This window comes from Gadus macrocephalus, chromosome 16, assembly GCF_031168955.1.
Source record: "Gadus macrocephalus chromosome 16, ASM3116895v1".
Classification (NCBI taxonomy): Eukaryota; Metazoa; Chordata; class Actinopteri; order Gadiformes; family Gadidae; genus Gadus; species Gadus macrocephalus.
This window is the reverse complement of record NC_082397.1, coordinates 9713590-9736690: the sequence shown is the minus strand read 5'-3', so window position 1 is coordinate 9736690 and position 23101 is coordinate 9713590. Positions and strand designations below refer to the sequence as shown.

At 41.7% G+C, this 23101-nt stretch overlaps 5 protein-coding genes across 5 annotated transcripts; all 5 read right to left on the bottom strand.

The window, feature by feature from the left end:
* Window positions 1-3920: 3920 nt before the first annotated feature.
* Window positions 3921-9553, bottom strand: LOC132475090 (extracellular calcium-sensing receptor-like). The gene is made up of 8 exons (XM_060076066.1): window positions 9541-9553; window positions 9315-9458; window positions 8784-8889; window positions 6487-6751; window positions 5574-6374; window positions 5211-5441; window positions 4971-5094; window positions 3921-4853 (listed from the first exon to the last, which is right to left on the bottom strand). The coding sequence occupies exons 1-8, from the start codon at window positions 9551-9553 to the stop codon at window positions 3940-3942; spliced, it is 2598 nt and encodes an 865-aa protein (XP_059932049.1). The 3' UTR covers window positions 3921-3939.
* Window positions 9554-12979: 3426 nt separating this feature from the next.
* LOC132475089 (extracellular calcium-sensing receptor-like) lies at window positions 12980-14364 on the bottom strand. Its single transcript, XM_060076065.1, has 2 exons — window positions 14340-14364; window positions 12980-13911 (listed from the first exon to the last, which is right to left on the bottom strand). Exons 1-2 carry the CDS (start codon window positions 14362-14364, stop codon window positions 12980-12982), a joined length of 957 nt encoding a protein of 318 aa, XP_059932048.1.
* LOC132475088 (vomeronasal type-2 receptor 1-like) lies at window positions 14170-16565 on the bottom strand. The gene is made up of 2 exons (XM_060076064.1): window positions 16500-16565; window positions 14170-15380 (listed from the first exon to the last, which is right to left on the bottom strand). Exons 1-2 carry the CDS (start codon window positions 16563-16565, stop codon window positions 14529-14531), a joined length of 918 nt encoding a protein of 305 aa, XP_059932047.1. The 3' UTR covers window positions 14170-14528.
* A 671-nt stretch (window positions 16566-17236) lies between these two features.
* On the bottom strand, window positions 17237-18711 carry LOC132475086 (extracellular calcium-sensing receptor-like). The gene is made up of 2 exons (XM_060076060.1): window positions 18697-18711; window positions 17237-18403 (listed from the first exon to the last, which is right to left on the bottom strand). Exons 1-2 carry the CDS (start codon window positions 18709-18711, stop codon window positions 17270-17272), a joined length of 1149 nt encoding a protein of 382 aa, XP_059932043.1. The 3' UTR covers window positions 17237-17269.
* A 121-nt stretch (window positions 18712-18832) lies between these two features.
* On the bottom strand, window positions 18833-22631 carry LOC132475052 (extracellular calcium-sensing receptor-like). The gene is made up of 3 exons (XM_060076018.1): window positions 22321-22631; window positions 20101-20185; window positions 18833-19716 (listed from the first exon to the last, which is right to left on the bottom strand). Exons 1-3 carry the CDS (start codon window positions 22629-22631, stop codon window positions 18889-18891), a joined length of 1224 nt encoding a protein of 407 aa, XP_059932001.1. The 3' UTR covers window positions 18833-18888.
* Between the last annotated feature and the right edge of the window lie 470 nt (window positions 22632-23101).

Sequence of the window (23101 nt, the reverse complement as noted above, 5' to 3'; positions counted from 1 at the left end):
AATTTTAGAATTCAGTTCAAGGTTTTACTGATTGTTTTTAAAGCTCTTAATGGACAGTCCCCTAGTTACATTTCTGACCTTATCCATCCACACCAAGCCCCCAGGTCCCTCAGATCATCTGGCAATGCTCTCCTCCATGTGCCTCGGTCAAGGCTCAAGCGAAAAGGTGACAGAGCCTTTGCAGTTGCAGCGCCACGGCTGTGGAACCAATTGCCCCTGGACATTAAAAAAGCTCCGTCCATCTTTGTTTTTAAGTCTAGGCTCAAAACTCACCTTTTCACTCTATCCTTCCCAGCTTCCTAACCCTCCGGCTGTTGCTCCATCTGTAACTCTGTATATGTCTCTTGTTGTCATTGCCGTCTCTGTTCCTGTTGTCATTGTTTCTGTTGATCTGTCTGCCTACTGTTGCTCGTCTCATATTGTAATTATTTGTTTACTTATTTTTATTTTACTTTATATTATTTTATTTATATCACTATTATGTACAGCACTTTGGTCAGTGAAAGCTGTGTGAAATGTGCTTTATAAATAAATTTTACTTACTTACTTACTTACTTACTTACAGTGGCGGGCACAAAGCAACGCTACGAGTTCTGTCTGGCAGACGTCCAAGACACTTGTATAGTTGGCCTTGACCTGCACACTCAGTTGAAGGCTACAGTGACTGCCAGAGGCCACTCTCCGCCTTGGACCCAGAGTGATAGAACTCCAGCGTCGCAGCGGTGGAAAGGCTACCTGCACCAACTCCCATTTGACGCCAATGCTTCAGCTGTCTCTACCTGTGGCCCCCCCTCCTGCTGAGGTGACCATCCCTTCACTGAAACCAAATCAGAGCTCTGAAACCGTGACCCAACAGGCAGTGCAAGAGCTCCTTCAGCGGAGCAGTGAAGGCCTCTCATCCACTCAGAAACGGTAACCGGAGGAGCTGCTGAGCCAGTCAATGGACATCTTTGCAGCATGACAGCAGGTCTGCACACCAATCGCCTTGGTTCAACATCAGATTGACACTGGTGATATACACCCGGTCTGTATCTGCCCCGCCTTTGGCCAAACAGGCCGCTGATGGGCAGATGACCTGACCTGGAGATTGCAGAGGCGGGAGTCATCTAGCCCTCCAGTAGTCCTTGGGCTACACCGGTGGTTCTGGTCTGCAAGAAGGACAGTAGCTGGTGTTTCTGTGTGGACTATTGCTGGTTGAACACTGTAACCCAGAAGGACTTTCACCCACTTTCCCGTATTGATTACGCCCTGGATCACATCACCGTGTCCAGATGTTTCAGCTTGCTAGACCTCTGCAGTGGGTACTGGCAGCTAGCACTCAATGCATATGCTCAATCTAAGACATCCTTCTCCATCGGGTAAGGGCTGAAGGAAAGGGTCCTCTCCAGTGTCCCTGGAGTGACTGCATCGTTTAACTTAATGATCTCTTTGCCCATGCTGCAGACATTGAGGGGTCCCTGGCGGCCAGCCTACGTGAGGTGTTCGGAGCCAACACCAAGCTGGCCTCCACCCCAAGGAAAGTGCCCCCTGCTTCGATGAGAGATGGCGTTCCTGGGCCATATCATCCATGGTGAGAGGATGGCCACCGATCTGGCTAGGGGGGACACCGTGAGGGGTTAGCCAGTCCCACATAACATTGTAGAGCTGCAGAGCTTTTTGATCCTGGCATCTTATTATTGCCCCTTCATCAAGGCTTTGCCACCCTTTTTAGCCCCTCATATTGCCTGACCCACAAGGGGAAGGCCTTCTTGTGGGATGAGCAGTGCAACACCGCCTTGACCTGCTGCGGACGGCAAGGCCCCCGTTTTGGCGTACCCAGACCCAAGCCGACCATTCATGATGGATACTGACGCCAGTTATTTGGACCTCTGTGCTGTGTTGTCCCAAAAGTGGGAACAGGAAGAATAGGATGTGTCCTACTATAGTTGCTCTCTCAGCCGACCTGAGCTCAATTATTGTATAACCCGGTGGGAGTTGCTAGCTGTGGTACGAGCCCTTCGAGATTCCAGCCCTTACCTCTATGGCCAATTATTCCTGCTCGGGACTGATCATGCTTCCCGGACTTGGCTCTTCAGCTTAGGAGAGCCAGAGGGTCAGCTGGTCCGTTGGCTGGAGGCTCTCCAAGGAATTGACTTTGAGGATCGTCACCGGGTTGGCCGACTCCACAGGAAGGCTGACTCCCTGTCCTAGCGGCCATGTGATGAGGTTGAGGGCCGTCACTGCCAGTGTAACGAGAGATGAGAGGCGGGACACCTGTAGATGCGGCACTCGATGTCAATGGATCACCCAATGGCGACGGACAAAGCAATGCCATCTCTGCGGCTCCGAATGCTCCTTTGACTTGGTGTCAGCTGGCCAGCAACCAGAGCGGCTTACTGTTTCAGTGTTGGACAAGGAGAGCAAGGCCTGTTATTCACAGTCGGCTAACTTCTCCCTGATCGATGGTCTGCTGTACCGCAGTTAGTAAGCTCCAAGGGGAGGCCACCAAATCTTACAACTCCTGGTACCCCTAAACCGTCGCTCAATGGTCCTCCAGCTGGTTCACGGCATGGTGGTGGCGGGCCACTTTGGGATCTCTAAGACCCTGAGACAACTCCGTGGCCACTTTTACTGGCCGAGCTACCGTCAGAATGTTGAGCTGTTGGTCCACAAGTGTGACAGCTGCACCGCGTCTAAGCTGCACCACTCACATGCTCCCTTACAGCAGCACCAGGTCAGGGCCATTATAGAGTGTGTGGGAGTCGATATCCTGGGTCCTTTTCCTATCACTGACAATGGCCACTATGTTCTCTGGGCTATAGGTTATTTCACAAAATAGCCAGAGGCATATGTGGTGCCTGATCAACCCTCGGCCATCCCGGCGGAGAAACTAGTGCAAGAAATGTTCAGGGAATGTAACTTCGAGGCCCAGATATTCCACGAGGTCTGTCATCGGCTTGCAGTTCCTCCGGAACCAGAACTGGGCACTGGTCTATTTCTCACAGCTACGGCAGCGGCTCAGAGAGACACACGATTTGACGAGAGGGGCCATCACCAAGGCTGGATTTTGCCAAAAGCAGGCTTATGACTCATGCTCCGCGGGAGAGGATTTTGTCATGGGGGCCCAAGTGTTGGTATACTCTCCTGAAAGGAGGAAGCTCAATAAATTAATTAACATCTTAATTCTAAAGCCTGTGTCTTCCGTTCATCAAACGCCTCAGATTATTAAAGAAAAAGAAGTAAAAATAAATAAAAAACCCTGCATTACTTGGTCCCTCAACTCATTCACATTCGATAGCAAATAATAGCATTATAAAATGTATGAATAATATGTATGCAGTGCATGGGCTCTAAAGGTAGAAGTGCACTGCTCTAATTTATGTCTGACTTTTAGACTGTGGTTTATACCTCAAAAACTGTAGGAGTAGATAATTACACAATTATCTAATTATCTACTGCAACCACACTAATTAAAGGGATTGTACATGTTTTTGACAATAGATTAGAGCAAATGATTTATCATTGTGCTATAATAAACATATATGTATAACAGATTCCAAGACTCTTATGAATAAATCTTTGAATCTGAGAAATAAAAGAATGTCGATTTTGGATGCATGTAACCCATTTGAATAAGGCATTGTTGATTATTGTTGAACCATACGTGCAACGAGGGTGCACTACAATATAGTGAGCAGAATCATCTTGGTTCAGTAATATATAGGTTAATAGAGAGAAAACATTTCAGACTTTTTGATTGTGAAATTACATGGAAGACTTCTAGACCTCCACAAACAAACTAACTTTTATTAGAAGGTGACATCATTGGTGTCAACTGTTCCTTGAATCTATATATTTCAAAAACAAGATTATCCGTCTTATGAATGTTTAATGTATCATTTGAAATCATAGTATATCAAGTTTCATGTTTATATTTCCTATACACATGTGAGTCCATCATTAGATACCTTTGCTTTGCATCTTACTCTTCATATGCTTTTTGGAATTTTTTTCTGGCTTGAAAATAATGATATAGCATTTTGGTACAAATATGCATAATAACAAGCCAAAGGTGGAAGCCAGAATTGCAAATATCTCCACAGCTACAGTGGCCTTTCCAGGAGAACTGACATAAGCAGGGATAAAGGCGATCCAAACAGCACAGAATATCACCATGCTGAAGGTGATGAATTTGGCCTCATTAAAACTATCAGGCAGCTTTCTGGCCAGAAAAGCCAGTATGAAACATAACATAGCTAAGAGTCCTATATACCCTAACACAGCCCAGAACCCTATAGGGGATCCTAAGGCACATTCTAAAACAATTTTATCTTTAAAGGACTGAACATTTCTGTTTGGAAATGGAGGGTTAATTGTTAACCAAAGAATACAAATTAAAACCTGTATTAGAGTGAAAGCCAATACACTGAATCTCTGCTGAGTTGGACCAAACCATTTCATAGCATTACTGCTTGGTTGTGTGGCCTTAAAGGCCATCAACACCACTATAGTTTTCCCAAGAATACAAGAGATACAGAGGACAAAGGTGATCCCAAAAGCTGTGTGGCGAAGCATACAGGACCAGTCTGAGGGACGGCCGATGAAGGTCAGAGAACACAGGAAACACAGTTTTAAAGAGAGAAGCAGCAGGAAACTCAGCTCTGAGTTGTTGGCCCTGACAATCGGTGTTTCTCTATGAACCAAGAAAATTATGAATATTAAAATGGACAAAAATACACCAAAGCAACAAAACGCAGTTAATACATTCCCCATGATTTCTGTGAAGGAAAGGAATTCAGTTGGTTTTGGAATGCACTTGTCCTTTTTTTCATTTGGCCAAAATTCAACAGCACACAAAAAGCAGTCTGATGAATCTGAAAGAGAGTTAATACCAAACCAAATATGTTGAGAAGATTAGCATTGGTAATCAGCACTTATTTCTGTAACATTCAGGCCTATTATGCAAGTGAGCTTTAGAAATAGCACCCTACCTGTCTCATTACTTATGCCTCCCTCTGGGCATTCAAAGCAATCAAAGCAGCACACGGGTGCTCGCTTGTTAGTGGCCTTGCGACTTCCGGCAGGGCATGCATCCCGGCAAACAGACTTTGGAGGCTAAAAGAGGCAATAGTAATACAACTATGAGTTAGTTGCATGAAGCAAATGATACATCTAGTAGACATTCTGAGGAATGAAGTCACTGAAAAGTTTTTTCTTCAGTTACATTTTACCTCAGTGCTGTTAAGGGCCCATACGATTGTTGTGTTAGGTGTAAACCTGAATCTCTGTCCTTCAGGTAAAGAGTTGTCATAATGCCCAATGGTAATGACATTCACAGAGTTATTCTCTTTGTACTGCCAATTTAAGAGGTCATACTGTGCCACACTGTCTCCGTTTTCATCAAAAGATACCTTGTAACCATTCAATATGGTGAAATCCACCAGCTTCATGTGTTCCAGTATCTGCACAGAGAATAATGAATGTTATTATGTTATTTGAAAAAAATGAAATTGTAAACAAATATTATATGTACTAAAATACAATTACATTTCCAAAATACGGTTATATAAGACCATCTAAGACCAATACGGCACCTGTTTGGGCTGGATATCAGTCTTGTTTACACAGTGTTTTCCTGTGGTGGGATTTAATCCATTTTCACATTGCATTAACGCATGAAGAGCATGTGCAATCGAGTACACAGCCGTGTACACATTTCTCACAGACCTTAATGCTGTGTTTGTGTAGGCACTGGAGATTGTTCTCAGATCCTCATCCCCAGTACAGAGCTTTGTGGTATTTGATGGAGAGAAGCTGCAATCAAAGAAATCTCCCCAAAAAGCTTTGATCATGACACTCTCTGGTTCATCACTCAGTTTCAAGCTCAGAATAAACTCAAGAAGACCTGGAATAATAGACTGAGGCAGGGCAAACCCCATTGCCCCATGTAAGATGTTCTTACTTCCAAGGGAAGCCAAATCTAACTTTGAGATCCAAGCTTCACTACCAATCCATTGTTTACGGGGTAACTTATTCCCGTCTATCAATTTGAACAACTCTCTCATGTAGAATAATGACATGTATAGCAGGACTACACTTGATGTGGAGGCTTTGAGTTTCTCTGTTACTTTATGTTCTATCTTGGTATCATACATATCAAAGCTAATAACATATTCTACACATATATCCTCTGCCTTTCCTTGCTTAATGAACTCAGCTGCACCATCAGATGCATATACCTCAACACTGTGGATTATTCCTACCCACTGCCAGCCAAAATGTTTCATGAGCTGTACCAAAGCCGAAATTTGAAATTTATCACTTGGTACAGTCCTAAAAAATGTTGGATATAAACGTCTATCACTTAAACAGGCGCATGTTGAAAGGTGGCTGATCTGTGAACAAAGAAAAGTGAAAATAAGTGTTAACCATACACATTATGACAAAACATCTATTTTTTTTTTTTTATAACATCTATTTTTTCTTAAAAAAAAAAAAAATTCTTACTAAAGGGATATCTAGCGGTCCAACTATAAGGTTTATATCTTTGCTAACACCAGAAGAGGAATGGCCTATTAGTGCCTTGACTCTTTTACTGCAGCTTCCCCCTGATGTTACAGCCTCTATTGATGCTCTCATTGGGCTGTCACCCCAACAGCCATTATAGATCCTGTAGCCCAATGTCACTCCATTCAGCAGGTTTGGGTTTTTGTTGATTTCCTCCACCGTGAAGATGGCAGCACGGGAAAACAGCAATTCCCTGGGATTCAGACTTGAAATAATGTAATAAATATTCAAGTAAAACAATTTGGATACATATACAAATGGATACACACAGCATAAATAATCATTCAGTATATGACTTCTTTAGAAAAAGTATTTTCTAAAGAAGACTTTTATTATTTTTTTGCATCCATTTCTTACCCAGTACAAAATACAGAAGGATGTGCATGGTAGCCATAATTCTCGGTTACATGAGTTGAATCTAGAGAGAACATTCCTCCTATAATAAGATCGCCATCTTTGGAAAACTCCAAAAAGCCTGTTTGCCCTATCAGTTTGCATGACTGTTCCTCTGACTTGCCCTTTACCAGTAGCGTAATTAGGATAATGCTGATCCAGCCCATCACAGCAACCATATCCTAGCCTGTAGCCATTCTTACCTGCGCTAATCTTTATAGTATCTTTGTTGTTGTTGTGAAGAATCATCAACCAATAGAAATATTTGTATATATTTGCCTGCCTGCTCTTTAGAACAGGCGAAATAAAAAAAATCTTAAAGCGTCATTTTTTACAAATGACACAAAAGTATTCATTAAGCACAACTGAGAAATCTTAAAATCTTAATAAATAAATAAAGAATAATAAAACATATATAAACATATATTGTAGTTTTTCTGCAAGCCATCATTAAAGTCATCGTGCTGAGAATGACCTTCTGAAATCAAAGGAATGGTATGGTCCTGTGAACAAAACAACAGTGTAGGTGTAAAACTATACATAAATGTGTAAAATTACACCCATGAACACTCATTCCTTAAATATGATCCACATCCATGTTTGTTTAAAACAAACTGGGTGCATCACTGCAGCATTTTTTAAACCTAAACCAGCACCAAAATTAGGCCTTTTCCAATGATCTAGGTTTGATGTAAATTCAAGTGGTTCACTTACAGCCACCAAAGAAAATTAAACCAGGGTTATTCAGCCAAGGTCCCTCTCTAAGTGGCCTTAGTTTACCTCTCAGGCGGTCCGGTCGGTGTTTATTGAGAGCAGACCACCAAAGAAACGTGTAAGCCGAAGAAAGTGGAAGCCTTGGACTCTGTGAGTTCCATCTCTCGCTTTCACATTTTTTTTCTCTTTATTATAATGAATTATTGCCTTTCTCTCAGAGGGCTCTCAAGCACCAAGTTTGTCACATACCACCACAAAAGTCAGGACATTGATTGGAAAGTTGGCCGAGAAGAAGGGGAGGGGGTCTCTGTGGGTAACAGTGGTGGGCACAAAGAAACGCTACGAGTTCTGGCTTGCAGACATCCAAGACACTTGTATAGTGGGCCTTGACCTGCACACCCAGTTGAAGGCTACAGTGAGTGTTCCAGTGGCCACTCTCTGCTTTGGACCCAGGGTGGTAGTACTCCAGCGTCGCGGCGGTGGAAAGGCTACCTGCACAAACTCCCATTTGGGAATGTGGCCGGCCCGTCCATCAATGACTTAATTCTCAGCAGTGACGCCAACGCTTCAGCTATCCAGTAACCAACTCACCTGCTGAGGTAACCATCCCTTTATTTAAAACCAAATCAGAGCTCTTCAACCATGACCCAAAAGGCAGTGCAAGAGCTCCTTCAGCAGAGCAGTGAAGGCCTCTCATCCACTCAGAAACGGTAACCGGAGGAGCTGCTGAACCAGTCAATGGACATCTTTGCAGCACGAGAGCAGGAACACCAACCACCTTGGTTTAACATCAGATTGACATTAGTGATGCACACCCTTTCCGTATCTGCCCTCATCCACTGCCCTTGGCCAAACAGGCCGCTGCTGAGCAGAAGACCTGACCTGGAGATCGCAGATCTGACTATTTCTGGTTGAACACTGTAACCCAGATGGACTTTCACCAACTTTTCCGTATTGACTACGCCCTGGACCACATCACCGGTTCCAGTTGGTACTGGCAGCTAGCACCTGCTGCAAATGCTCAACCTAAGACAGCCTTCTCCATCGGGCAAGGGCTGATGTCCCTCGCCAATGTCCCTCGGAGTCGCTGCATCGTTTAACTTAATGATCTCCTTGCCCACACCGCAGACTTTGAGGAATCCCTGGCAGCCAGCCAACGTGAGATGTGCCATTGCAAGCTGGTCTTTTCCTCCACCCCAAGGAAAGTGCCCCCTCCTTCGACGAGAGACGGCGTTCCTGGGCCATATCATCATTTGTGAGGGGGACACCGTGAGCCAGTCCCTCATAACATCGTAGGGCTGCAGAGCTTCTTGGGCCTGCCATCTTATTATTGCGCTTTCATCAAGACCTGCCACCTTTTTTAGTCCCTTAAATTGCCTGACCCACAAGGGGCAGGCCTTCTTGTGGGATGAGCAGTGCAACACCGCATTGACCTGCTGCGGACGGCAAGGCCCCCGTCTTGGCGTACCCAGACCCAAGTCGACCATTCATCGTGGATACCATCGCCAGTGATTTGGACCTCTGTGTTGTGATGTCCCAAAAGTGAACAGGAAGAACAGTTTGTGTCTTGCTATAGTTGCTCTCTCCGCCGACCTCAATTATTGCGTAACCCGGCGGGAGTTGCTAGCTGTGGTACGAACTTTCGAGATTTCAGCCCTTACCTCTATGGCCAGACAGGGTCAGCTGGTCCGTTGGCTGGAGGCTCTCCAAGGAATTTACTTTGAGGATCGTCACCGGGCTGGCCGACTCCACAGGAAGGCTGACTCCCTGTCCTACCGGCCATGTGATGAGGTTGAGGGCCGTCACTGCCAGTGTAACGAGGGATGAGAGGCGAGACACCTGTAAATGCGGCACTCGATGTCAATGGATCACCCAATGGCGACGGACACAGCAATGCCATCTCTCCGGCTTCGAATGCTCCTGCGGCTGCCCCTGCTCGACCTGCTGATCCAGGGGAGGTGGCCCACGAGACCACTGACACTGCAACGTAGCCTATATTAATCGTTATTATCTGAATGGGAAATGCAATATTTTAGGACAGATACACCATTAAACGTGTTTCTAATGACATTTCTAGCGAGAAATTTACATTTTCCTTGCATAATCTTCAGTCAGTGAATGTGTATGATGTTTATTAATCTTTATTATCTGAATGGGAAATGCAATATTTTAGGACCGATTCACCGTTAAACGTGATTCTAATAACATTTCTAGCGAGAAATATACTTTTTACTTGCATAATCTTCAATCAGCGATTGTGTCTGATCTTTACTTTTATAGTTATCAGGAAGACTTCATCGGCTCGCTCGCATGTTTCAATGACGTCAGGTTGCTAGGGACGCTGCTTTCGCTAAACTAGCAGCTCACGTGTTTCCTGCGTTTGTGTTATTAAACCGTTACTTTATGTAACTTTTAATGAAATCATCTTGTTAGAAACACGTTTATCTGAGAGCCAACCCAGTCGCCAAAAGCATACGTTGACATTGTACGTTTTCGTGAACACTGGATTACGTCGCATTTCAACATAAAATAGCGTGTTAAGCACACACACACACACACACACACACACACACACACACACACACACACACACACACACACACACACACACACACACACACACACACACACACACACACACACACACAATGCATTTCGCTGCTAAAACAACAACAAAAAATATTCCCTCAAATATTATTACTTTCAAAACATTGGCCAAAATGGAATATCTTTTTTTATTTGGGCTACTTCTGGGACATTTTGGGTGGAATTTGAACGGTATGTGGGCAGGACGTTTTTTGCAGGCATGACCTGGCAACCCTGCGCTGTTGCCCGAGGTGCTGAAATGCTCCGGAACAGATCTGGATCCACCATGGCCAAAATAATTGTATGCCCCCCCCCCCCCCCCCCCCTTGAATAAATACTATGGCAGAATAAAGAATAAATTCATGCATTATCATTGAACTTGAACATGTGTTTTTACAGTATAGAGTGGTGGAGGGATGACGTATGTTGGCCAACCCGGAAGTGAGCGTCGACCTGGGTTTCCCTTGACAAAAAGCCAACAGGTTTTTCCATTGGATTTTGGATTATTGCAGAAAAATTTGCATCTTTGAAGCACCTCCTCAAAAACTGAAAATAAATAAATAAATAAAAATAACCATGCTACACAGAACGAAATGTAAACCCATACAAATAAAGGCTTCATGGTCATAATCATTTAAAAATCATTAATCTCCTGAGTGTGTAGGGTGGTATTCTATTTCGTTCAACAGGGCTGCATCCAGTCACTTGACCAATCGTGTTTACAGATGTTTGAATTTCTTTTGAATTTTTTTCAGGTTATAATCTCTTTTTTCTGTGTTGCAAAACCTTTTTTACAAGGTGTTGAGTTTTCAAACCCAGACTTATAAGCCTTTGAAACTTTTTTTTTCAGGTTTGAATTATGGCAGGAAACTGGCTGGGGGGGGCATACAATTATTTTGGCCATGGTGGATCCAGATCTGTTCCGGAGCATTTCAGCACCTTGGGCAAAAGGCGCAGGGTTGCCAGGTCCTGCCTGCAAAAAACATCCTGCCCACATACCGTTCAAAATCCACCAAAAATGTCCTAGAAGCAGCCCAAATAAAAAAAGATATTCCATTTTGGCCAATGTTTTGAAAGTAATAATATTTGAGGGAATATTTTTTGTTGTTGTTTTAGCAGCGAAATGCATTGTGTGTGTGTGTGTGTGTGTGTGTGTGTGTGTGTGTGTGTGTGTGTGTGTGTGTGTGTGTGTGTGTGTGTGCGTGTGTGCGTGTGTGTGTGTGTGTGTGTGTGTGTGTGTGTGTGTGTGTGTGTGTGTGTGTGTGTGCGCGTGTGTGTGTGCTATTTTATGTTGAAATGCGACGTAATCCAGTGTTAACGAAAACGTACACTGTCAACGTATGCTTTTGGCGACTGGGTTGGCTCTCAGATAAACGTGTTTCTAACAAGATGATATCATTAAAAGTTACATAAAGTAACGGTTTAATAACACAAACGCAGGAAACACGTGAGCTGCTAGTTTAGCGAAAGCAGCGTCCCTAGCAACCTGACGTCGTTGAAACATGCGAGCGAGCCGATTACATTTTCCTAATAACTATAAAACTAAACATCAGACACAATCACTGACTGAAGATTATGCAAGTAGAAAGTATATTTCTCGCTAGAAATGTTATTAGAAACACGTTTAACGGTGAATCGGTCCTAAATATTGCATTTCCCATTCAGATAACAAAGATTAATAAAGATCATTCACTGACTGAAGATTATGGAAGGAAAATGTACATTTCTCGCTAGAAATGTCATTAGAAACACGTTTAATGGTGTATCTGTCCTAAAATATTGCATTTCCCATTCAGATAATAACGATTAATATAGGCTACGTAACAATTTCGACAAAATGCTAGGAGATCGTATCGCCCCCTGTTGGTGCTATTCCCCCATTCATTTCGAATGGAGAAGAAAGTGTGTTCAGGGTGACGCACCCTGAACACGCCTTGCGATGTGGACAAACGTATCTATTTTACGCCTTGGCGTGATACCGGGTTGGACCCTGAGCAGCTGCGGCTGGAAGAAGAGGGTGACATTGTACTCAACGGGAGCGGGACTGGGTGTCAGCGGTCCAGCAACCAGAGCAGCTTACTCAGTGGCGGTTCAGCGTCCAGTTATGCCCCAGGCCAGACTCCTTCAGAGCGGGGGGAGGGAGTTTGTCCTGTTGCCCTACATACTTCAGTGCGGGTTTCAGTGCGTCTATACGTCTTCTCCACGATCAGGTGCGCCTGCAGCCAGAGGGGGCGCCAATATGCCGATTCCCAACACAATGTTATGATACATGATATATGATATATGATTGATATGATGTTATGATATATGATTGCACAGTAATTTCTCTGGGGATAAATAAAGCATCTTGAATCTTGAATCTTGATACATCATAGCAAATCGCTTCGCGGAGCCGATGATTTTTAACTGCTCGTGGCGCCCCCCACGTGTCATGAAAAATTGTGCCCGGAACCGCCCCTGGGCTTTGTGTTTTAGCGTTGGACAAGGAGAGCAAGGCAAGTTATATGAAGGATAATAGAGAGACAATTTTTCAGACATTTTGATTAGGGAATTACATGGAAGACTTCTAGACCTCTACAAACTAACTAATGTTTGAAGGTGATGACTGATGCCACCTGTTCCTTCAGTCTATATATTTAAAAAATAACACATTATCTGTCATATAAATGTTTAATATATCATTTGAAATCGAAGTATACATAATCAGTTTATATTTCCTATACACATTTGAATCCAACATTTAGACACCTTTGCTTTGCATCTTACTCTTGATATGCTTTTTTGAATTTTGTTCTGGCTTGAAAATAATAATAAAGCATTTTGGTACAAATATGCATAATAACAAGCCAAAGGTGGAAGCAAGAATTGCAAATATTTCCACAGCTACAGTTGACTTCCCAGGAGAACTGACATAAGCAGGGATAAAGGCGATCCAAACAGCACAGAATATCACCATGCTGAAGGTGATGAATTTGGCCTCATTGAAACTATCAGGCAGCCTTCTGGCCAGAAAAGCCAGTATAAAACATAACATAGCTAGGACTCCTATGTACCCCAACACAGCCGAAAACCCTATAGGGGATCCTAAGGCACATTCTAAGACTATTCTATCTTTAAAGGACTGAAAATTTCTATTTGGAAATGGAGGGTTGATTTTTAACCAAATAATACAAATAACAACCTGTATGAGAGTGAAAGCCAATACACTGAGTCTCTGCTGAGTTGGACCAAACCATTTCATAGCATTACTGCTAGGTAGTGTAGCCCTGAAGGCCATCAACACCACTATCGTTTTCCCCAGAATACAAGAGATACAAAGGACAAAGGTGATCCCAAAAGCTGTGTGGCGAAGCATACAGGACCAGTCTGAGGGACGGCCGATGAAGGTCAGAGAACACAGGAAACACAGTTTTAAAGAGAGAAGCAGCAGGAAACTCAGCTCTGAGTTGTTGGCCCTGACAATCGGTGTTTCTCTATGAACCAAGAAAATTATGAATATTAAAATGGACAAAAATACACCCAAGCAGCAAAACACAGTTAATACAGTCCCCAAGATTTCGGTAAAGGAAAGGAATTCAGTTGGTTTTTGAATGCACTTGTCCTTTTTGTCATTTGGCCAAAATTCAACAGTACACAAAAAGCAGTCTGATGAATCTGAAAGAGAGCACAGCACTCATTTCAGTAACATTTAGGCTTATAATGCAAGTGAGCTTTAGGAATACGTATCCTACCTGTCTTATTACTTATGCCTCCCTCTGGGCATTCAAAGCAATCAAAGCAGCACACGGGTGCATGTTTATTAACGGCCTTGCGACTTCCGGCAGGGCATGCATCCCGGCAAACAGACTTTGGAGGCTAACAGAGACATGAGTAAATAATAAAAACGTAATGTAAGTTGCAAAAATAAAATCATACCACTAGTCACTTAAATGTTTTTTGTTCGGTTATATTTTACCTCTGTGCTGTTAAGGGCCCATATAATTGCTGTGTTAGGTGTTAAGCTGAATCTTTGTCCTTCAGGTAAAGAGTTATCATAATGCCCAATGTTAATGACATTCATAGAGTCATCCTCCTTGTACTGCCAATTTAACAGGTCATACTTTGCCGCAGTGTCTCCGTTTTCATCAAAAGATACCCTGTAACCATTCAGTACGGTGAAATCCACTAGCTTCAGCTGTTCCAGTACCTGCACAGAGAATATTCAATGTTATTATGTTGTTTGAAAACACTGACATTTTAAAATATATATATATATAGCCTGCAATAACATTTCCAAATTAGCAAATAAATTAGTCCGTACTTAAGTACACCATACATATATATATATGAACATACTGTACCTGTTTGGGCTGGATATCGGTCTTGTTTACACAGTGTTTTCCTGTGGTGGGATTTAATCCATTTTCACATCGCAATAACGCATTAAGAGCATGTGCAATCGAGTACACTGCTGTGTACACATTTCTCACAGATCTTAATTCTGTGTTTGTGTAGGCACTAGTGATTGTTCTCAGATCCTCATCCCCAGTACAGAGCTTTGTGTTATTTGATGGAGAGAAGCTGCAGTCAAAGAAACTTTCCCAAAAAGCTTTGATCATAACACTCTCTGGTTCATCACTCACTTTCAAGCTCAGTAGAAATTCTGCAAGACCTGGAATAATAGACCGAGACAGGGCAAACCCCATTGCCCCATGTAAGACGTTCTTACTCCCAAGGGAAGCCAAGTCTACCTGTGAGATCCAAGCTTCACTACCAATCCATTGTTTACGAGGTAAATTGTTCCCATTAACCATTTTTAAAAAATCTCTCATGTAGGTTAATGACATGTATAGAAGGACTACACTTGATGTGGAGGCTTTGAGTTTCTCTTTTACTTTATGTTCTATCTTGGTATCATACAATTCAAAGCTAATAACATATTCTACACAAATGCCCTCTGCCTTTCCTTGCTTAATGAACTCAGCTGCACCATCAGATGCATATACCCCAGCACTGTGAATTATTCCTACCCACTGCCAGCCAAAATGTTTCATGAGCTGTACCAAAGCGGATATTTGAAATTCATCACTTGGTACAGTCCTAAAAAATGTTGGATATAAACGTTTATCACTTAAACAGGCGCACGTTGATAGGTGGCTGATCTGTAATAAAAGAAAAGTGAAATCAAGTGTTATTCATACACATTACCACATTAAGACAGTAATGAAACAAAACATCAAAAACTTCAAAATAGTCAAAATGTCTCACTAGAGGGATATCTAGCACTCCAACTATAAGGTTTATATCTTTGCTAACACCAGAAGAGGAATGGCCAATCAGTGCCTGGACTCTTTTACTGCAGCTTTCCCCTGATGTTACAGCCTCTATGGCTGCTCTCATTGGGCTGTCACCCCAACAGCCGTTATAGATCCTGTAGCCCAAGGTCACTCCATTGAGCAGGGATGGGTTTTTGTTGATTTCCTCCACAGTGAAGATGGCAGCACGGGCAAACAGCAACTCCCTTGGATTTAGACTTGGAAAAATGCAATTAATATTGAATAACAACTATTGGATACATACACAAATGGATACATATAGCCTAAAGCATTGTTCAGTCTATGACTTCTTTTTGAAAAAGTAGAAAAGTAGACATTTTACACATTTTTGGCATACATATCTTACCCAGTACAAAATATCGAAGGATATGCATGGTAGCCATAATTCTCTGTTACTTGAGTTGAATCTAGAGAGAACAACCCTCCTATAATAAGATCACCATCTTTTGAAAACTCCAAAAAGCCTGTTTGCCCTATTAGTTTGCATGACTGCTCCTCTGACTTGCCCTTTACCAGTAGTGTAATTAGGATAATGCTGATCCAGCCCATCACAGCAACCATCTCCTAGCTTGTAGACATTCTTACCTGCGCTAACCTTTATAGTATCTTTGTTGTTGTTGGGAAGAATAGACCAATAAAGATATCAGTATGCTTGACTGCTCTTTTCAACAGGCACAATTGAAAAAAATGTAGGCTTTTACTTCCTACAAATCACACCCTAAATGCTCGAAAGCATTTACTGCTTAGAAGCATTTAGAACTTATCAGTTGATTCATTGATTTTTTTTAGCCTTTGTACATCTATACAAATAAAATTGAATTTAATTGAATTGGGCAATCGTCTAGGCCGCTGGGGGATTGGCTGGGTATCCCCTTTTTTGATAAAGTTCTGGATGGATATGTGTTCTTCTCCCAGATGAAGCAGACAGTTTCACCGGCTGCTGACTCTTCTCCGGAAATGGGGACTATACTCCCGCAGTCCGTATGACAGCATGGTGGTGTGACTGGGCATATACGTCTGGTTCTCGGGGTATGAGGTTGTTGAACAGCTAAATCTATCCAGATGGATATTATGAACTCAGATACTCTAGAATACCTAATGATACATAATTCGTAGAATGACAAAAGGTATCCAAAGAAACACTGTGAATACCAATGTATAAGTAACATGAAAGCAATAGTATGTCTTCTGTTGCAACCACACTAATTCAAGAAATTTGAGATTTTTGTGACAATAGTATGGAATTCATAAATTACAATGGTTTATAAATATACATTTATGTTTAACAGATTCAGAGAAATCAATCAATCAATAACCTTTATTTAACCAGGTATAATAATAATAATAATAATAATAATAATAATAATAATAATATTACACATTTGTGTAAGGCGTAGTGGTTTAATGTTGAATTGTACATGTCAAAAGTGTGCATTACAATGCAGTGTTCTGAATTATATTGCTGTACATTTATATAGGATACTAAAGTAACAACATCACAGACTTGGCTCTCAAGTATTTGATTGTGAAATGATATGGCTTCTAGACCTCTTCTCGACCTCTACAAATACACTAACTAATGCTTGAAGGTGACATCAATGATGTCACCTGCTCCTCTAATCAACATTATCATTAATATAAATGTTGAATATATCATTTGAAATCATAGCATAAAAAATCAGGTTTATATTTCCTATACACATGTGAATCAATCATTAGATTCCTTTGCTTTGCATCTTACTCTTGATATGCTTTTTTGAATTTTGTTCTGGCTTGAAAATAATGATATAGCATTTTGGTACAAATATGCATATTAACAAGCCAAAGGTGGAAGCCAGAATTGCAAATATCTCCACAGCCACAGTAAACTTCCCAGGAGAACTGACGTAAGCAGGAATAAATGTGATCCAAACTGCACAGAATATCACCATGCTGAAGGTGATGAACTTCGCCTCATTGAAACTATCAGGCAGCCTTCTGGCTAGAAAAGCCAGTATGAAACATAACATAGCTAGGACTCCTATGTACCCCAACACAGCCCAAAACCCTATAGCGGATCCTAAGGCACATTCTAGAAGGATCTTATCCATAAAGGTTTCCATATTCTTAAAGGGATAGGGAGGGTTGATTGTTAACCAAAGCAAACATATCACAACCTGTATGAGAGTGAAAGCCAATACGCTGAGTCTCTGCTGAGTTGGACCAAACCATTTCATAACATTACTGCTGGGTAGTGTAGCCCTGAAGGCCATCAACACCACTATCGTTTTCCCCAGAACACAAGAGATACAGAGGACAAAGGTGATCCCAAACGCTGTGTGGCGAAGCATACAGGACCAGTCTGAGGGACGGACGATGAAGGTCAGAGAACACAGGAAACACAGTTTTAAAGAGAGAAGCAGCAGGAAACTCAGCTCAGAGTTGTTGGCCCTGACAATAGGTGTCTCTTTATGAACTAAGAAAATTATGAATATTAAAATTGACAAAAATACACCAAAGCAACAAAACGCAGATAATACAATCCCCATGATTTCTGTGAAGGAAAGGAATTCAGTTGGTTTTTGAATGCACTTGTCCTTTTTTTCATTTGGCCAGAATTCAACAGTACACAAAAAGCAGTCTGATGAATCTGAAAGAGAGTTAATACCAAACTCAATATGTTTAGAAAATGTATCAATGGTAACAGCACTTATCTCTGTAACATTTAGGCTTATTATGCAAGTGAGCTTTAGAAATAGCACCCTACCTGTCTCATTACTTATGCCTCCCTCCGGGCATTCAAAGCAATCAAAGCAGCACACGGGTGCTCGCTTGTTAGTGGCCTTGCGACTTCCGGCAGGGCATGCATCCTGGCAAACAGACTTTGGAGGCTAACAGAGCCATGAGTTACACAACTATGAGTTAGTTGAACAAATCAAATCACTAGTCGAAATGGAACTAGACTGAAGTCAATTAAATGTTTTTTTTAAGTTATATTTCACCTCAGTGCTGTTAAAGGCCCATACGATTGTTGCATTAGGTGTAAACCTAAATCTGTGTCCTTCAGGAAAAGAGCTATCATAATGCCCAATTTTTATGACGTTCACAGAGACAGAATCATCTTCTTTGTACTGCCAATTTAACAGGTCATACTGAGCCACACTGTCTCCGTTTTCATCAAAAGATACCTTGTGACCATTCAGTACGGTGAAATCCACCAGCTTCAGGTGTTCCAGTACCTGCACAGAGTATATTCAATGTTATTATGTTATTGTAAAACACTCTTATTGTAACATATATATAATGCGTGTAAAAAAAAATATACGTCCAAAATAGCAAGAAAATAAGACCATACTTAGTTATTTATCGGAATACGTTGTACCTGTTTGGGCTGGACATCAGTCTTGTTTACACAGTGTTTTCCTGTGGTGGGATTCAATCCATTTTCACATTGCAATAACGAATTAAGAGCATGTGCAATCGAGTACACAGCTGTGTACACATTTCTCACAGATCTTACTTCTCGGTTTGTGTAGGCACTAGTTATTGTTCTCAGATCCTCATCCCCAGTACAGAGCTTTCTGCTATTTGATGGAGAGAAGCTACACTCAAAGAAACTTTCCCAAAAAGCTTTGATCATAACACTCTCTGGTTCATCACTCGGTTTCAAGCTCAGTATAAACTCAACAAGACCTGGAATAATAGACTGAGGCAGAGCAAACCCCATTGCCCCATGTAAGACGTTCTTACTTCCAAGGGAAGCCAATTCTACCTGTGAGATCCAATCTTCACTACCAATCCATTGTTTACGAGGCAACTTATTCCCGTCTACTTTTTTAAATAACTGCCTCGTGTGGGATAATGACATGAATAGCAGGACTACGCTTGATGTGGAGGATTTCAGTTGCTCTGTAACAATATGTTCTATCTCGGTATTAAACCTATTGTAGAAAATTACATATTCCACACAGATACCCTCAGCTTTTCCTTGCTTAATGAACTCAGCTACACCATCAGATGAATATACCTCATCACTGTGAATTATTCCTAACCACTGCCAGCCAAAATGTTTCATGAGCTGTACCAAAGCCGAAATTTGAAACTGATCACTGGGAACAGTCCTAAAAAATGTTGGATATATACGTCTATCACTTAAACAGGCACACGTTGAAAGGTGGCTGATCTGTAAACAAAGCAAACAGTATACTTATAATCACGATTAATAAAATGTTATTGATTATTTCAATTAAAAAAAATGTCAACTAATCATGAATTGCTAAATTTATATTTAAATGAAATAGTTGTTCAATATACAACTGAAGATGATTTGAACATAGATAACCTATAAAAAAGTACTTTGCAATTATGATACTTCAAGGAAACTCACTTGAGGAATATCCAGCTCTCCCACTAAAAGGTTTATAGCTTTGCTAATACCAGAAGATGAATGGCCAATCAATGCCTGGACTCTTTTTCGGCAGCTTTCGCCTTCTGTGATAGCTTCAAGGGCTGCACTTAGTAGGCTCTGAGTCCCACAGCCGTTATAAAGCCTGTAGCCCAGGGTCACCCCATTGAGAAGAGCTGAATTATTGTTGATCTCCGCCACAGTGAAGATGACGGCACGGGCAAACAGCAACTCTCTGGGACTCAGCCTTGACACAATGCAAAAATTATTAAATATAAACAATTCGGAAACCTACACAAATGGATAAATGCAGCATAAAGAAACATTCAGTCTTTGGCTGCCTGTGGAAAAATGTGCGTGGCATTTTACTACTTTTCAGCATAAATCTCTTACCTAGTGCAAAATGGAGAGGGATATGCATGGTAGCCATTATTATCTAATACCCGAGATCTATTTAGAGAGAATATTCCTCCTATAATAAGATCACCATCTTTGGAAAACTCCAAATAGCCTGCTTGCCCTATCAGTTTGCATGCCTGTTCCTCTGACTTGCCCTTTACCAGTAGCGTAATTAGGATAATGCTGATCCAGCCCATCACAGCAACCATCTCCTAGCCTTTAGCCATTCTCTCCTGGGCTGACCTTTATATTATCTTTGTTTTTGTTGGGAAGAATCATCAACCAATAGAGATATTTGTATGCTTGACTGCTCTTTTGAACAGGCTAAATCTATTTTTTTTAGGGGCGTACAATGAGTTTTTTCTGTTTGTAAAGGGTGGGGTCACATTTTTACAAATCACGCAGTAAATGCCGTTAAGCATGAACTGCAAGGATTCCTATATACCCTCAGACACCATAGTAAGCGATCTCAGAACCTGTGTTACATTCTAGCATTATCTTCTTATTCCTATACCCAGGGCCGGCCCTGACCAATTTGGCGCCCTAGGCAAGATTTTTCCTGGTGCCCCCTACCCCTTTGGATCGCACAGTAAATTCGACTACCAATGTTCATAAACTCAGAGAAGCTACAAAGCTTTGTCTTTGAGACTCTTTGATTTTAGATAGAAAATTAAACGCACAAAACGTATTACAAGTAACAAGTAACAAGCAATGAATCACTCATACAATAAGGAATGCACAAAATACTGCAACGAAATGCATGATGTTTACTAAAGGCATTCATAAGCAAAATAATAGATAACAGTTCAGATTCAAATTATTGTAAATACAATTAAATATGGTTTATCTAGTTTGGTTCTAACCAGAGATTAAACAAGCACTCAACTGAAGTGTTAAAAAAATACAATAATATATTATGATATGAAAGTTATTGGAAATGTCAGATATGCAAACCACAAACCATCATCCAAATCAGCTTGAAATTAAACACTGCTCCAACAATGTATGGATAATTTAAGGATAATACCCCCATTTTACTGTGGGTTACAAACTGTTATGGACCTATGTACATAGCTGAAATGTTTTGATTTTCATTGAAGCGTGTGGGATGGATTGAGCAGCGGACCAGCTAGGTAAAAAGCTGCCATTCCTTTTCTTTTTTTAAAACAAACACTGCATGAATAGTTAACTCCGGTTAAGCTGTTTACACGTTGCTTGGCAACGCGCTATGCCCTGACAACTGTTTGCGGATTATTTGTATTTGCTAAATAATAAAACCACATATTGCTTCGATAGGGGAAAAAAATAAACCAATAGCCACGTATTGAGCGGATTTACATATAGGGAACAGTTAGCTCCAGAGAAATAAAGATATAAAGGGCCAGACAAAGTGACCAGTTGGCTATAGCCAGCCAGGCCTACATTAAAGATAAACAAATTAAAGTTACTGTATTTCTGTCTTTTCCCGTTTTTCCTCCTCTTCTTTTGTTCTCTTCCTCCCCTGGGTGCCAGAGTGTTTAGTTTTTTTTTTACATTGTGATGTGCAAATAGATAGCTTTCTCCTCTCCGGTCAGAATGATGTATCAAGTGGGTAACTAAGGTAACTCGTCCCTCCCAACCTCCCGATTCAGGTAGAGTCTATGGGGGGCGGGGGACACGGAAACTATGGGCTCTTTTATTTTACATGTTATGTTATGTTGTCTTATATTTATTTCGACATAACTACTGGTACTAAGTAACATAAACATTGAAGTTAAAGTTAGATGAATACAATATGCAAAAAAAATAAATAAATGTGGGGCCCCCTGCGGATTGATGCGCCCCATTCGCCTATACTGCCTATGCCCAGGGCCGGCCCTGGCTATACCTGAACACCATGTCTGGAAAAGTTGGGTTTAATCTCCACCACAGAATGCATAGACCTGAACCAATGTGCATGAGCAAACGATTAGTCTTTGCTGGGCAGGGCCGAACTTCCCTGACACTATACTGCCAGGCAACGTGGCCTTGAAGGCCATCACTACCACAATGGTTTTCCCCAGAACACAGGACATGCAGAGGGCAAAGGTTACCCCGAAGGCCGTGTGTCGCAACATGCAGGTCCAAACAGTGGGTCTGCCGATGAAGGTGAGGAGGAAGAGGAAGCAAAGAAAGAGTGAGAACAACAAGAGGCAGCTGAGGTCAAAGTTACTGGCCTTTATGACAGGAGTCTCTCTGTGGTAGAGGAAGATGGACACAGTGGACAGAGACAGAACAGCCCCGATCAGGGACACCACCGTCAAGGCTATTCCCATTGGCTCGTGATAGGACAGGTACTTGATTCAGGAGGCACTCGTCATGTCCCTCATTGGACCAGTATTCCCGTGGACAGGGGAAGATGTGAGAGGATTATACATTCAGTAGAATTCCACAGCAAGTGCACGTCAATACATCAATCTATCAATATATTTAGTATATTCTACACGTGAACCTCCGAAGATGGCACAATTTGATTGGTTCGCTATCTCGGGATATTGGGCAATATCCGATGTTTAAGATCTCAAACTCTGGATATTGCTTCGAAATGGGTAGTGTGTGTGACGGTGGTCTGGTCACGCTAATAAAAACAAATAGACCGCTAATAAAAACAAATCCCGGCAAAAAATGTTATTCCATTTATTTTTGGAGCTTTCACGTGTAGTATATACTAAAACAGTAATTCACTTCAGGCTCCATGAATAATTGTTAAATATACGTACATCATCATATAATATTACATCTATGT

Bases quoted from the DNA above. Each gene is read 5' to 3' on its own strand.
- LOC132475090 (XM_060076066.1), bottom strand. The intron at 8,890-9,314 runs GTAAGGGCTGAA...GATATGGCCCAG, and splicing joins GACCCTGTCTGGCCATAGAG to GAACGCCGTCTCTCGTCGAA. The intron at 4,854-4,970 runs GTAGGGTGCTAT...ACTCTCTTTCAG, and splicing joins AGGCATAAGTAATGAGACAG to ATTCATCAGACTGCTTTTTG.
- LOC132475089 (XM_060076065.1), bottom strand. From the start codon at position 14,364: ATGAAAACGGAGACACTGCGGCAAA. The intron at 13,912-14,339 runs GTATGACCTGTT...TACTGAAATGAG, and splicing joins AACGGAGACACTGCGGCAAA to TGCTGTGCTCTCTTTCAGAT.
- LOC132475088 (XM_060076064.1), bottom strand. From the start codon at position 16,565: ATGCCCAGTCACACCACCATGCTGTCATACGGACTGCGGGAGTATAGT. The intron at 15,381-16,499 runs GTCAGCAGCCGG...CTTTTATTACAG, and splicing joins GTCCCCATTTCCGGAGAAGA to ATCAGCCACCTATCAACGTG.
- LOC132475052 (XM_060076018.1), bottom strand. From the start codon at position 22,631: ATGGGAATAGCCTTGACGGTGGTGTCCCTGATCGGGGCTGTTCTGTCT. The intron at 20,186-22,320 runs GTCAGGGAAGTT...CATTGTGTCAAG, and splicing joins ACGTTGCCTGGCAGTATAGT to GCTGAGTCCCAGAGAGTTGC. The intron at 19,717-20,100 runs GTGACCCTGGGC...CTTTGTTTACAG, and splicing joins ATTCAGCTCTTCTCAATGGG to ATCAGCCACCTTTCAACGTG.